The 15,507-nt window shown below is 41.1% G+C and overlaps 1 protein-coding gene across 4 annotated transcripts in view; it reads right to left on the bottom strand.

Annotated features, from left to right (window-relative positions):
- Positions 1-14,854, bottom strand: part of RBMS3 (RNA binding motif single stranded interacting protein 3) — a 983,638-nt gene extending 968,784 nt beyond the window's left edge. For 3 of the 4 annotated variants that reach the window (XM_069730018.1, XM_069730016.1, XM_069730017.1), the window contains exon 1: positions 14,021-14,657. In XM_069730018.1, coding sequence (XP_069586119.1) covers positions 14,021-14,095 — 75 coding nt within the window. In that variant the 5' untranslated portion in view covers positions 14,096-14,657. Of the gene's footprint in view, positions 1-14,020 lie in introns of all 4 variants that reach the window. The other variant, XM_069730019.1, reaches the window with a different exon arrangement.
- Positions 14,855-15,507: the final 653 nt, after the last annotated feature.

Here is a 15,507-nt window from a genome sequence, read left to right as displayed (position 1 = left end):
AGTTTTTAAAGTAAAAAAAATTGCACCATTTGCCGACACCCGTAGTGTAATATTTTTTGGGGGATCTGGGCTGGGTGAGGACTTCTTGTTTGCGCGCCGAGCTGACGCTTTTATTGATACAATTTTGGGATAGAGGCAATGTTTTGATTGCCTGCCATTGCATTCTATTGCAATGTTGCAGCGACCAAAAAAACCGTAATACCGGCATTTCTGATTTTCTTCTTGTTATGCCGTTTACTGGTTAGATTAAGTCTTTTTATAATTTGATCGATTGGACATTTCTGAACTTGGCGATATCAAATTTTTTTTATTGTTTATTTTGAATGGGGCAAAAGGGAGGTGATTTGAACTTTCATATTTTTAAAAATAATTAAAAAAACTCTTTTTACACTTTTTACCAGCTTCAATATTTTCCATAGGAGATTTGAAGCTGCGATCTTCTGATCGCTTGTGCTATACATGGCAGGGCTTCGTTTACAGGGCGGTGCTCATAGCAGATTGGTAATGACAACCACGGGGATCTCCTGCAGATCCCGGTTTGTCTTGCCAACCTATTGGCACCCTTTGATCATGTGACGGGGTGTCGATGGGTGGAGTTAATTACTTGTTTCTGTCGCGCTCATGTTAATTCCAAAGTCAGAAACTAACAACAGCATTTAACATGTTAACAGCTGTGGGTGGATTGCCCTTCCACACACAGTTATTAAGGACACATGACAGCAAATCAGATCTGCTGTCATGTGCCTGAAAACATGAGGGCTCAGCAATGGAGCCAGAATCAAACAGGGGAAGGTGACCTACAGTGAAAGAAATAATTATTTGATCCCTTGCTGATTTTGTAAGTTTGCCCACTGATAAAAACATGAACAGTCTATAATTTTAAGGGTAGGTTAATTTTTAACATTGAGAGATAGAATACCAAATATAAAATCTAGAAAATCACACTGTGTAAATCATATAAATGCAACTGATCCGTATATACAAAATAATGAATGGGGCCATGTATAGTGAGATTTTGAGTGCAAACCTCCTTCCATCAGCAAGGGCATTGAAGATGAAACGTGGCTGGGTCTTTCAGCATGATAATGATCCAAAGCACACCACCACGGCAACAAAGAAGTGGCTTCTTAAGAAGCATATGAAGGTCCTGGAGTGGCCTAGCCAGTCTCCAGATCTCAACCCCCTAGAAAACTTTTGGAGGGAGTTGAAAGTCCGTGTTGCCCAGCGACAGGCCCAAACCATCACTGCTCTATAGGAGATCTGCATGGAGGAATGGCCAACATACCACCAACAGGGTGTGCCAACCTTGTGAAGACTTGCAGAAAACGGATATATAGCAAAATATTGAGATGAACCTTTGCTAATGACCAAATACTTATTTTCCACCATAATTTGCAAAACAAATCTTGCCAAATCAGACAAGGTGATTTCCTGGATTTGTTTTCAAATTTTGACTCTAATAGTTATGGTCTACCTATGATGTCAATTACAGGCCTCTCTAATCTTTTTAATTGGGGATCTTGTACAATTGATGGCTGACCAAATACTTTTTTTCCCCACTGTATATAGAACTCAGAATTCAGAGAATTAATAGATCTGCAGCATATAAAACAATGATTTTATTTTTAAAAAATACAACACGCCATTCAGTAAGTGATTCTTCATAGTAATCATGATCTTTGTCACTACATCATAATGCCCTCATATGGGGTAGCCAAAACCTGATGATAGATTCTCTGTGATCAATCATGTGCTGCATTTGCCTTTTTCTGTCCATCCCAATCTCTGTTTTAGCCACATAACTGACTTTTATAAGGATATTTTAATGGTCTACAAGGTTTAGGTCTATTTTTAAAATAATAGCATTCATTACTACTAATAATAAGGCCCAAGCATCACCATGTGTGACAGAACAGTCACAGATTTTTTGAGGGGAAGATGCTCAGCACCTAACTACACACAAGTTTTACCACACATTCTTATATATCGTTGTTTGGCATGTAGGCTCATTTCACACTTGCATTTTGTAATTAAAATTGTATTGCTCCCTTTAGAGCTGGCAAGGATTGCCCATCAATATGAATGCCATGGACAGTCCCTTTAAAGGTGCCATAGTGGCTGGAAGTCAGGTACGGACTGGGGCTGAAATTCAGCCCTGGCATTTGAAATAACACAGACCCATGCTGGTCCCGTCCCCAAGCACCAGATGGGAATATATTACCAATATTACCCTGGATGGAGGAAAGCAAGATTTACTACAAGACCAATATATCTAATGACACCCATGGCCTGCTGGGGTAAGTGATGGAGTCAGCCACTTTGTGCTCCATCACAACTCTTAACAGTATGGGTGTCTTGAGATTCTGTTAACTATGTAGCAGACAATTCTCAGAATTGCCAGATGGCCATTCTGATCCTGCTGGAAGTAAACAGTGTACAGAGACAGAAGACTACTGCTCCATACACTGTGTAGTGGCCATTCTCCGGTGCTCCAGTTCATTTCCCATTCAAGACCTGTAGTGATCACATCACTGTGCACTTTTGGTGACCATAGCACCAGACATAAGCTGATTCCTGGACGTGTCAAGTGTTGGACCTCCACCTAGTGGGTATTGATGGCCTAGAGATAGGCCTTTAATGTCAAAGTCATGGACAACCTAGTTAATGTTTTTTAACTAATTCTTAACTGCCCAAAGACTACAAATCTCTAGGGTGTCCACACTTTTCTCTGCAAAGGTGTGCTAAAATGTAAGCACAGAGTAAGCAGTTTGCACACAATTGTGAAGCTGTAAGGGTGGAGAGTGAGCTGTCAGACACAGTCAGATTGCCAGCAGAGAAGATAACAATGGCCTATTCCTGTGTTTATTTTCTCGATTGATTTATATACAGCACTAAAATAGTGCTTGTGTATGAGATTAGAAAGCACTAAAGGATTTGCTTTCCTGGACCCAGTGGTCCTGTTATTACTAGGTGTATGGATTACATAGTAGCTCCTGGGTCCTAGGAGACCCAGTATGCGCTGCTACAGAGGCGTATTTAGGGGGGGCAGCCGGGGCATGTGCCCCAGGCGCAGCTGGCAGGGGGTGCAGTTGGGCCACCTAATGCAGTGGTCTGCAGTGTCTCCCCTGGCCACTGCATTCTGCCACCCCCCGGACTGGGAGTCACCTGTTCTCTGTGCCTACTGTCAAGCTGACAGCCAGCACAGAGAAGCTGCAGCGCCGGCTCCCAGTGATCAATTGTAGTCGCATCTTACAGAAGCGAGTACAATTGAAGCTTTGACTGCTTGGTCAGCGCGACTCCAGCAGTGTGATCACATGACAGGACATCAATCAGCAGCGCTGCAGATCCAGAAATGGAGATCTGTGGTAAGTGCTCTAGTGGAGCTGATGACACCGAAGGTGCCGAGGGTGAGATTTAATTCTCATGTTTTTATTTATGTTAGGAGCATTAAAGGGGATGTCCAGGTTTGTGACTGCAGACTTCTGAATTCTCACAGTGCGCAGTGCACACTGTTAGGATTTTCTCGTGGCGGGAATTTGCATACATCCGTCCATGTGCTAATTAGACATGTGTGGCCTCACTCAATGAAAATGAACTGAGCGAGGCCAGGCACGTCTAGTTGGAATGTGGTCAGAAGTATACAGATCGCATGCTTGTGCTGATTTGACCTTCCACCGGCAAGGGAGAATCCTAAAAGTGTGCAGTGCATTAGTTGTGAGAATTCAGAAGCCTGCGATGTCAGGATTCAGCTCTGCAGGTTCCAGTAATCATCACATGGACACTTCACTCATATGCGACTTTCATACTTGTGGTCCTCGTGGACAACGAGATTCTCTTCTGCTTCCCTGTTTTTCACTGATCATTGAGAGCATTGGGGAGAGCGGCTCGTTGGTACATGACTAAGTGTGCAAATCTCCTATGTCCGGGGGGGGGGGGGGCAAACTGAATTCTTGCCCCGGGTGCCAGAAACCCTAGATACACCTCTGCTCTCCTATGAAGGCAGAAGGCTAAAATCAACAATACAAATATTGTATTAATATGTTTAAATGCCCTTCCAAAGGTCTTTTAAGATTCATGAATGATGAAAAAAGAAAAGAAAATGAATACCTGCATGACAGATTTTTTCACAGACGTTAAAACCACATGTACCATTAAACCCCAAAATATGCTAGGCCAGGAACAGGGAAGTAGGGGGAGGGAAATTACCCAGTTCTGAAGTGGTTAAAGAACGCACTTGATTGAAAAAATTATAATGTTTGCTTTAAATTTCAGATTTCAGAAGGAAACAAATCACAGCCATTGCCTGCTTCTCAAGTTCTAGGATGTCACACCATTTGGCCATGTAATTTTTACTTGTTAACAATAAGTTGAAATACAGTATAACAAGTACTTTTATAAAAGTGTTCTTTATAAGGTCGTACTTGCAAACTAGAGAACATTATAACCAGTAATTGTTACATTCTTAAAACTCAGTCACCCGGTGAAATTCATCCTGCATTGCTCCTTTATTCAGCTTTTGAAGGCCCACCAGATACTCAAAGGATCATTTCTTACATGATAACAAGACCTAGTCACAACAGCCTAATGTATAACTGAAAATTGAAATAAATCTCCTTCTCTGAAGATTTATTATTTTTTGCAGCCATTTTTATTGTTCCATTGTCAACCCATGTATCTTCATGGTAACCGATAATAAACAAGCCCTGTGTAGTTTGATCTTGCAGTCACCTAAGCTACATTTACACTGGCTGATAACTATCAGAGTCTAGCGATAATGACCCATTGTTCACAATAATTGTGTAATGTGAAAGGGTGAGCAACTGAAGGACGTGCCCAAAAGCAGCTTTTCCTCGTGCACTAAATTACTTAGGGGAGAACGAAATAAAATTCTCATTCGATTTTTAAAAATGATGCACTGCAAATGGAAATTGTTCACTCATTTAACAATCTCACCATCAAATAGAGAAGTGGAAATATAAGTCCAACAAAGGGTGATTTAGTTCAGTAGAAGTTGAAGCAATGGAGCAAATACATATTTTTGATCCATAGACATGAACAAATATGTTTGAGTGGAATTGAATTCTTCTCAAATATTACCAAAACTTGTGTTTGCCAAAATGCAGATATTTTTGGAATTTACTTCTGCTCACATTTAGAGGAATAGCTGACCATCATTTTGCTAAATCGTACATGGCCATCAAAAAGGTTTAAAAATTAAAAAAAAAATGCTTATACTTACCTTACTGCTCATCTCTCCGGCCAATTTTTGTGTCGCCATTACCAGTTTGGTCCTCGGCACATCTTCTTATCACAACCACCGAGAGCTGAACTCCCACTTGAATGTGTAAGGTCAAGGAGCACATTATGATGTCATGACATCTTGACCTTATGCGTGCTTCTGCAAGAAAAGCATTGAGGATTGAGCTCTTGATAATGATGAGAAGATGCACGGACGAGTGATGTGAGGAGCAGAGGGTTTGTTCATCGTTTAAACGATTGTCTGCTCACATATATGAACCACAACCCCATCTGAAACTGAATATTGGAATAAATCACATTCTCTAAATATTCATTATTTTTAGCCACTTTATTTCATATCTTTCCTTTGCCAGCCTTCATGTCTTCATGTTAACAGAAAAGAAACAAATCCTGAATAGTCTGATCTTGCAGTCACCTACTGTTAGGGCTAGCGGAACGCACCGAGTAAATATAGATGTTTATTATAAATGGTGCGTTCGCAGCCCGGGGTCCACTGTGCAGGAGGAACCTGCTGCTAGTGAATGGTGGCACTGTTTGGCGGTATAGACTAGCTCTGTTACCTCACAGAGTAGTCGTGAGAGGAAAGCACTGTGCCCTGTTAGCCTCACAGGAGCACAAGCTTGCTGCCGAACTGATAGCAGTCAGTGGTTATGCATACACGCAATCTCCTCACCGGAGGTGCCGGTATTCTAGGGATTATTTCAGCTGGGTCCCTGAATATGTTCACACAATCTCCTAACCGGAGGTGCCGGTATTCTAGGGGCTTATTTCAGCCGGGTCCATGAACACATTCATACATAACCACACTGGCGCAAAGCACATATTTGGATTGATACTAGCGCATGGCCGTGCAGCCATGCAAGCCTTTTATAGCTGCAGCAAGTACAAGACCTTCCTAGAAGGACCAATGAGAGGCTGCCAAAAAGCCAGAGTACCTACAGGACCTTCCTAGAAGGACCAATGGACTTAGCTGCAGTATCTGAACATGTGACCCTCGATCTCCACTGAGAGATCTTACTGTGGGCATTCTCAGAATGAAAAAAGCAGGACTTAGTCCTAGAAGCATCTGCTCGCCGCTGCCCAGCACTGGCTTCAATGGCAGAAGCAGGAAAAGCAGCAGTAACTCTTTGTACAGAGTCGGACTGAGCAAGACGCTGGGACTAACATCTCCACTGAGCAGGCTCCACTGCGGCAGGAGAAGAATGGGAGACCGCAGCGGGGATGGCCCGAGATTCCCCCTGTGCAGAGGTGGGAACTCGACCCCTAACACCTACTTCTTGGTAACCTTCCAATTTGTCCCGAGCATATAAAGTGAGGAAGAGTGGAGTAAGTATGACAATCAGGCTACACAGGATTGTTACCAGGAGTAGGTCTCCATGAGAGCTGTAGAAGCAGAATGAGAGGAACATCTGCTTGAAGTTGTCAGAGTTTATAAATAATGATGCCCTGGGACAATAAACATAATTTGGTCACAAAGCGGGACAAAACCTTGAAATTAATGGTGTATACAAAACATAGACATTTATTGCTATAAAGGGGAAAACAATGAAAAACTCTTATCCCATCTCAAGGGGGAAACTTGAGCATGATGCACTACTACATACAGAGATTACATGCATCAGAGTAAAGTGATAAAAAAGTGCAATAAAATTCAGTATTAGAGGGAATCTGGCAGCAGGATTTGACACTCCAAACTATATGTGCATGTAACTATTTCAAAGGCATGCCCAACAATACATTGACATGGCTAGTTTGTTAATGTGAAATCAGCTTCTGAATTGATATTCAAATGAGGCTGAAGGACTTTGGAAGATTCAAAGCCACTGTCACTCCAGCTCTAGTCCCCATTCTATGCCACCTTCTCTTATGACTGTCAACCTAGTCTATGCTGTGTGAATTCAGGCAAAGGAGCCATCAGACAAGCTGGAGAAGGCAGTGTTTGATGGGGAATAAAGCTGGGGTGACATAAGCATCAAATCTTCCATAGTCCGTCAGTCTCATTCGCATATCATTTCAGAACCTGATTTCGAAGTAAAGGAGAACCAGACTGGCCATGGAAAGGTGTTGCAGGACTTGTCGTTCAGAGAGATACATGTACATATGATTAGAGGTGTGAAATCATCCTGACAGATTCCTTTTAAATCTTTAAAATAAAACATTCAATGATAACATGTTTAAGTCAGTACACTTTAAATAGATCAGAACAGATGTATTCAAAACTGGAGGGATTCTGTAATTTTTTTCCTGGACTTTTCATGTTTTTCTTAAGTAAAGAATATCAGAAGAAAACTGCCATAAACACGATGGCAACAAACATTGATGCATCCAACTACAATTCTATTACAATTCTGTATAGCTTTCAATAAACCACAGTTGTGACTATGTTTCCCACAGCTATAGAGATATGTATACAAGAGGAAACTCTCTTAATCTTCCGTTATGCTGTGCTCATGTAGTATTTCCATTGTGGCATCTTTATTCAGGAGGAGTCCCTGACTGTGCATGGTGTCACTTGTAGACTAGAGTTCGTTGCATCCTACCATTATTAAAAAGACAAGGTGGTTAAAGAAATGAACCAAAGCCTCAGTCCTAATTCTATTCTGTCAAATGAGAAAGCACATCCAGCAATTTGCATGTTAAGAACCATTCTCTTTTCTCCACACGATCTAGACAAGGTAAGGAACTGTTATTGCATTCTTCATGCCAATTAGATGCATATCACAGATGAAAGAATAGATTCTGTCAGAAGACTTCATAGACTCTGTGACATTTTGTGCTACATTACAAGAATATCTACTATTTCTTTTTCATCACATTTTCTTAAACCCCTGAATATAAAATAATATCATAATATACAATATTCTTACTCTACTTATTATTTATCTGTCAAACCATTTACAGCTTTCAATGCTAATGAAACATTACATGGTGACTATTCAAATTGTCTCTTCAGAGAGGAAGAGGACTAGAACTCTAGTGCCACCTTTTTGGAAGTAGCAATCCTAAGAGTCAACATCGACAGGTGGCACTATAGTTCTAGTCCTCTTGCTCTCTGAAGAGACAATTTGCATATTTCCCAGAGGAGCATTGCAGCTTTTAGTCTCCTCACATCGACATGCTTACCACGTCACTCTCCGCAAGGAGAAACGATACTTCTTGGCCCATGGTGAGTATTCAAATGACTGATCAGCCAAGAAACACATGATCGAACCGGTAGACCAAATTTGGGGGATCAGATTTATGATTCTTTGAGCCAGAAAATAATTAAAATAAAAAATCCTTCATTTTCACATTTAGTCACCTGTTCTTACATGGTCACAAGTCCCATTCCTCATCGTAAGTCTTCCGTTCTTCATCCATTCTGGCATGTGAGGTCAATCTGAGACCTGTACTTGGCCTTGCATGGTAAACTAGGAGTGAACCCAAGTCATTACCGTCATGTGACCACTTGTGGTCATTCACAGACCTAAAATTGACTTACCTCATTGGAATGGAGAAAGAACAGGAGCCCTAAAGAGCTAAAGACTGGCACGGAGGACCAGGCATCTGAGGTAGCATAGGTATCAAAAAGTGAGGAAACGTAAGTGTGAAGGTTTTTTTTTATTATTTTTCACCCTTTCTCAGGCAATTGGGGAAGTTTAAATTTGGGTAGAATTTATTCACACCAAATCGAATCTGCTGGACATCTTCATCCATTTTTGCCTGACTCAAGACTTGTACTCATCTCTATTCCTAAAGCATAGGAGCTGGCATTATCACGATCAACTGATGAATGCAGAACCTTTTTAGGTTTAGCTTTTAATCAATATCCTTTTTTTTTTTTTGTACCGGTGGGGGGTTACACACAGGATTCTTTCCTTCTTCAATATATACAATACTGTAATAACAGCCAGAATAAAGGTAATTGTGCCAATGGCAGCTGTGACTTGCATTATAAATTGCCCTATTAGTTTATATCTCCCGTTAACTTCAACGCTATTGTGAAAGAATCTGAAACAAAACAAGTGAATAACCAAGAGAGAACATTCCTTAGAATAAATCCAACTTGGGTTTCCAAATCATAAACGAAAAAAAAAAGAGAAAAATCCAAACCGAGCAATTTGTTAGTTGTGCCTACAGAGAACATTGTGACGTAAATGCTGAAATATTCTGTGTGCTTTCCGCGAACGCAGATTGCACAGTTGTTTCCGCCTACTCAACACAGTGTGTAAACGGACTTGAAAAACATATCCCCAAAAGATCACACACAGAACACAACAATGCATGAATCAATCAGAGCTCCGAGCTCCTCTGTTCTTCCATTTTATATGAAACAGTTCTATCATAATAGATCTCCCATACACATGCTTTTAATATTACGCTCCTTAATTGCATACAGCTGTGCCTCAAACACTCTTAGAAAACAGTTTTAGTACAGCCCTGGAATCAAGTTTTGGATAAATATCAACCGTTTCAACTTGTATAAATTTCCTCCATTAATGGGATTTTCAAAACAACACATTAGAAGGAATTCTGAACTTTTGCTTAAAAAAAAAAGTTGGAGGGGGGAGTTGACTTCCTGGAAGCTTCAGAACTGGCATGTTCGTGACTGAATGAGCTGTTCTTGCCAAACGTACTCATAAAGACGAAAAGTACTGTGTGAAATCATATCTCTGTAAAGCCAACTGTGTTCAGGCCATTTCCAACGTGACCTGAAATGAACCTATTCCTCTCTCTCTCTCTCTCTTATCTGCCTTAAAAGTAAAGTAAAGCCAAATAACTCCCCACTTATTATGACTCCGGTCCTGTTTACTCCGACAACATAGGATACTGTGCTTTCCAAAGACTATTTTGCAATTGATTTTTCACTAACATATGTACCAGGTTACATCACGTCTGGGATAACTGGAAAGACAAACTTCTATATGACGACGCTGGATCCTCGTAAGACTTGTCAGTGATATCCCGTCTATGATAAAAAGGATAATACCGAGCCAAAAAAATAAAATCCGCGATTAGCTAAAAAATGTCCGAACTGTCATGTTTCATAATACTGATCAAGTAACATAGTTAGTAAGGCCGAAAAAAGACATTTGTCCATCCAGTTCAGCCTATATTCCATCATAATAAATCCCCAGATCTACGTCCTTCTACAGAACCTAATTGTATGATACAATATTGTTCTGCTCCAGGAAGACATCCAGGCCTCTCTTGAACCCCTCGACTGAGTTCGCCATCACCACCTCCTCAGGCAAGCAATTCCAGATTCTCACTGCCCTAACAGTAAAGAATCCTCTTCTATGTTGGTGGAAAAACCTTGCATGTTGTATTTATCTCGAGGGTTACAGATATATCAAAAGGCCCTATAGTAGAACTAGAATAAAATGGAAATATTTCTCTAAACTAGATTTACAATCTAAGGTTTAGTTAGCAAAATATGATGCTCTGATCCAATCTATGTACACAGGGTCAGGCGGCACAATTTATAGCAATATTTACAGCATGCGTCTGTAGATATAGAAATATTACAAGAAGATTATCATGTCTTTGGCACCTGCCCAGGCTGCAGATGGTAGAAACTGTGGCCTAAGACCAGTGTATGGCTGCCGAATTACTCCTTACACCTGACTGTTGCCTCACGCCAGACACCAAACACAGGCTGTACACCACCAGCAAGGAAAGTTATATCAACCTGTTTCTCATTTTGGAATTCTTTCGACAAGGCCTTCTGTATGTCCAGATGGTCAAATGTGGAAAATGCAGTAACACCTACCAAGAAGGGATGGGTCTGGAAAATCTGTATTTGGTCAGCACGAGTAGGGGGCATAGGCAAAGCAGGGTTATAAATCGGTGCAGACATTCACAGAAAAAGAATGGTAATGCTACATCTATATAGACTTGAACTTGGCTCCAATAAAAGAGAGGATGGCCATAATGAATGCAAAGTGCATATTCTATAAAAGCAAGTACAGTATGGGCAATTTTTCAGGAAAAATGAATATTTTAGGAGACCATGGGGAAAATGAAAAGCCAGATAAAAATCACTATTATCTCCCCAAAAACCTTTAAAGTTGATGCAGTTTCCTTGTGAGACTGCTTCATTCAGGTCATTGACAATTACTGAACCTAATTTCTCTCCACATGATTAGCCTGCTCACGATTCTCTTGGGTTACCATCTACCTTCATTAGCAGAAGAGAATCATTTACAAATTCCAGGAACCAGATGGAAAGATCAATATTCATAGGAGGGAGCCTAGCTCTATTTTTATATCATTATTAAAGTGTATACTAATGAATGTGAGGTTTTGCATACTTAATATATGCAGTATATAATGGCTCCCTTTACTCAAGTAAACCCTACACTGTGGAATGGGATACAAAAATAAGAAAAAAAAATAGAATAAACTTGGATTTAGAACTAGCCAGACATGTGACAGTAAAAGGGTTAAGCTCCAGATATTGAGAGGGGGAAACTTCTAATACATGTGATATCACCAGGCGGACATTCCTGAAATATTTTCTTGAACAATTAATGCACATGTCAAACCTAAAGCAATAATCATGTCATTCATTCCCTCATTCATTCATTCGCTTTACTCGACTTATTATAGACAGTCACAACCAGACAGGGTTTGCCTTGGAGATGGCAGCTCAGGCCCCTTTAACCTCGGCAGAAGAATTTTCATGACGGTTACCTGATATTCCCCTCTTTGTGTATATACTATCTAACGTTTATAGATTACAGGCTTAGCATGGAAACAGAATTGGGTTATAATGCTATCCAGCTCTTAATGGCCATCATTAATAATTCACATCGATAAAGCAGTGTATCTTTTGAAATATCAATTATCATGGATAAATGCTGGCCAACGCCTCGTTCTGTTTCCTGAAATCCTGGGCCATCTCTTGCTGAATTAATAATGATAGTTCTTCAAAATTAGCAGTTTGCCCATTCGATAGTAAAGTATATTGTTGTCTATCAAAAAGTCATTTTGCAAAAAAGTATTGAAGAGCCAGTTCAGTCTAGGACTTCACTAGTAGCATATCTCAGACACAAGGCACTACCAAGTAGCCATGCTGTGGAGTAAGACAAAGTTTATGGAGACCTATTTGATCCTTCCACTATACATAAAGGCCATGTCACCATGTACATTTAACCTATATGTGTTCTAGCCTATAAAATGCCTTCAACCCCGGCCCTTGCGGCTTCACTTCAAGTGCACTTGCCCACTTTGCCCACTTTCTCAGCTTTGACGGTTGCATATTTTTCAATTTGTGGTGCGTGTGGCACCAAACATCTGTAAACCCAACTTGACGGCAATAGTGACAATAATTAATTAATGAGCATTGTGTCTGGCCAAGCACTTATTCCTCATCCAAGCATGTCACACTATGGAAACGTAGGTTAGCTTAGTGCACAGATATGAGAAGAACAAAAATCTAATGACTTGGGGTTCTCGCGTTCCATCCTCGCCCTAACCTAAAAACCGAAAGCATGCTACAGTAATGAGATCCAGATGCCACATGTCTGTTGTGACTAAGGCTGTTTCAGACACAAGTACGACACATCACGTGTTTAACCCTGATTACACACACTTTATTTTTCCTCTATTTTAATGGGAATGGGAAAAATGATACACCTATTCTGCATCGATAGACGTGTGGCGCGCATTGATAGAATCCCCCTGCTTGTCAAAATCCCTCTTGCACACAGCATGCTCTTAACAACAGCCCAGAGAATAAAGATAACTCCGTCATTTATGTATAATTGCTCTTTTAGTCATTTCTACCTCCAACAATGCACGCTGTCTCTATTACCGAGACAAAGAAGCCTATCAGCTACCTTCAAAAGGGCTTAAATGGTGCGGCTGATTCTAAAATTGACCTTGACATTGCAAACAATGGAATAGGAAATATCCCCCCTCAAGGATCCAGTGGGTAAAGTTCTGTCTGCAATGCTATACATGACAATATACAGTAGTATGTTCGGTAGAATACCTGACTAAGCAGTTTTAGTGAAATGCACTGTAGCTGAGGCAGAGCATCAATCTGTGAGAGCTGATGTCTGATTCCCAGCAAACCCATATACATTGATAACATGTCCTTCTTCACCTCTGACATTGGAACCGGAGGAAGCACAAGTCCCAGATTAACCCTATGTACTCATTGCCTATATCTAAACAGTTAAAGTGCTGCATTCACCTCCGGTTGTGTGTTTGCCGCTCACTTAGAAAATCCCCAAACTTGCAAAACAACAAATCTGATTGTTTTTGGCTCTTTTAGCCGTGTGCATTTTCCGCTTAAAGTTGATCAGCATAGAAATCCCCTGCAGCTGGATAATGCTTTCATCTGCCCAGATTGTACAGATCTCACTAAAGTGCCATTGAGACTGTATTTACATCCAAGAGTATACATTTTATTATCCAAGCCAATCTGCATCCTATGTCAGGAGAATTACACGCTGCCGGTAAGGCAGACATCTAGGCTAATAGAAGACAAATATAATCCTTGTGGCAGACAAACAAGGATTAAATAATAATAATAATAATAATAATAATAATAATAATAAAAGAGTTATACTGTAGAAATAGAAAAAGAACAAGAAGGTTTGGGGGAACAATCCACATTGCTTGACCTTCCTTCTTTTCTCGTGTCCCTGTTTTGACTGCTCTGTGTGATACCCAACTGAAATAAGGCAACCTGCCATTCATAGCGGCCACCTATCCATCATCCACTGAGTGCATAATCACAGAACATGGGCACCACCGGAGGTTCTCATACCTTGGTTTGGAGATAATGAGGATAGTAGTAAGTGTACTGAGGGTACATTGGTTGCTGTTCCAAACGTTTGCCCATGTAGCTGGAATCGTTATATCTGATGCAGAAAACTCGTTGACAGGGAGTAATGCCCCAGGCCCTTCTTCCTTCTCCGAAACCACTATTCCTGACAGCAATGATGTTGCTTTTAGGAGTTCTCAGCCTCAATATATATGTATATATTCTTATCTCTTTTCCTTTTTACCAATCGCTAATTCCAATACGAAAAAAAAGAAAAATCACACAAGGCGCCGCTTGTCGTCCTTTTCTCTCCCCTGTTGATATCCCTCGTTAATATCTCCTTATTCCTAAAAGAAGCTCGTCTGTAGTATAAATCCAGAAGGTGCTGGAGGGAAAGTCCTGTGACAGGAGCCAGGAAAGCTGTATGCTGGAACTACAGAATTCCTGCAAACCGGCTTGATGTTCTCCTTTCTTACTCTCAGTCTCTCAGAATCGTCTCTCTCCTCCCCCTAATAGGTAAAAAAAAAAAAAGAAAGGAAGGAAGAAAGAAAGAAAGAAAAAAAAAAACCCTTCCAGCCTAGTTGCTGCTGTCTCCCTCTCGGAGTGACATGGTGTTTAGGGCTTGTCTTGTCTTTCATTCAATCCCCCTCCTTCCAGCCTGTGGGTGGAACAACAGTCAGCCTCTCCCTGGAGAGGCAGACGCAGTCCAGAAGGCTGCAGTGTTTCCTCTCAGAAGAAATCGCCTGCCTCAGCTCTGCTGCTGCAAGCAAAGTACAGCTTCCCTCTACTGGCTAGCTGAGAGCAGCCTTCACATGTCTTACTCTGCCATGTCAAAGCAGGCTTGATGCAAGAAGCGACCGGAGGATGACAGCGAGCATTGATCTCACAAGAAACTGTTCGCTAAACACTTTACGCACATAAGTTAGCGCTGCCGGATCCTTCCCGGTGACATAAATATGAATGAAATGCAATTGACCGGCTAGGAAGCGACAGTGTTCATCTCAGGTCATGGAAACTCAATAGATCTATGGAGATAAAACAAGAAAAGCAATGAATAGAAGGAACAAAACACACATAATGTGTTATCTGCGCTGAGTTCACATAAAAGAGAGTTTTTATGTAGTTTACGTCTCGTACAGACGACCGCAGTTCTGTCTGATTGCGATCTGTCCAAATATCGGGTCGCAATGTTATTCAACGGTCTGCGGAAGAAAACCTCAGCATGCACGATTGGCCTCCGATTATCGGATCGCACTTGGCCGTTCAAGTCTATGACTCCGGGGGGAAAAAACGGACCGGATGACATCTGAGTGCAGTCCGATTTTCACAAACCGGCAGAATGGGGAATGTTTCTCTTTATTCTACACATCCGAGAGGAACAGATTGTGGCACCCCTAGGGGTATTTGCCACAAAAATAGTTACTGACAGTAAATGCAAATACTAAAATAGCAAGACTGCACTACCACCTCCGGCCAGAAGGGGGAGCTCC

Source organism: Ranitomeya imitator, chromosome 6 (assembly GCF_032444005.1).
Source record: "Ranitomeya imitator isolate aRanImi1 chromosome 6, aRanImi1.pri, whole genome shotgun sequence".
NCBI classification, from domain to species: domain Eukaryota; kingdom Metazoa; phylum Chordata; class Amphibia; order Anura; family Dendrobatidae; genus Ranitomeya; species Ranitomeya imitator.
The sequence above is the reverse complement of the archived record's forward strand: the minus strand, read 5'-3'. Positions and strand labels throughout refer to the sequence as shown.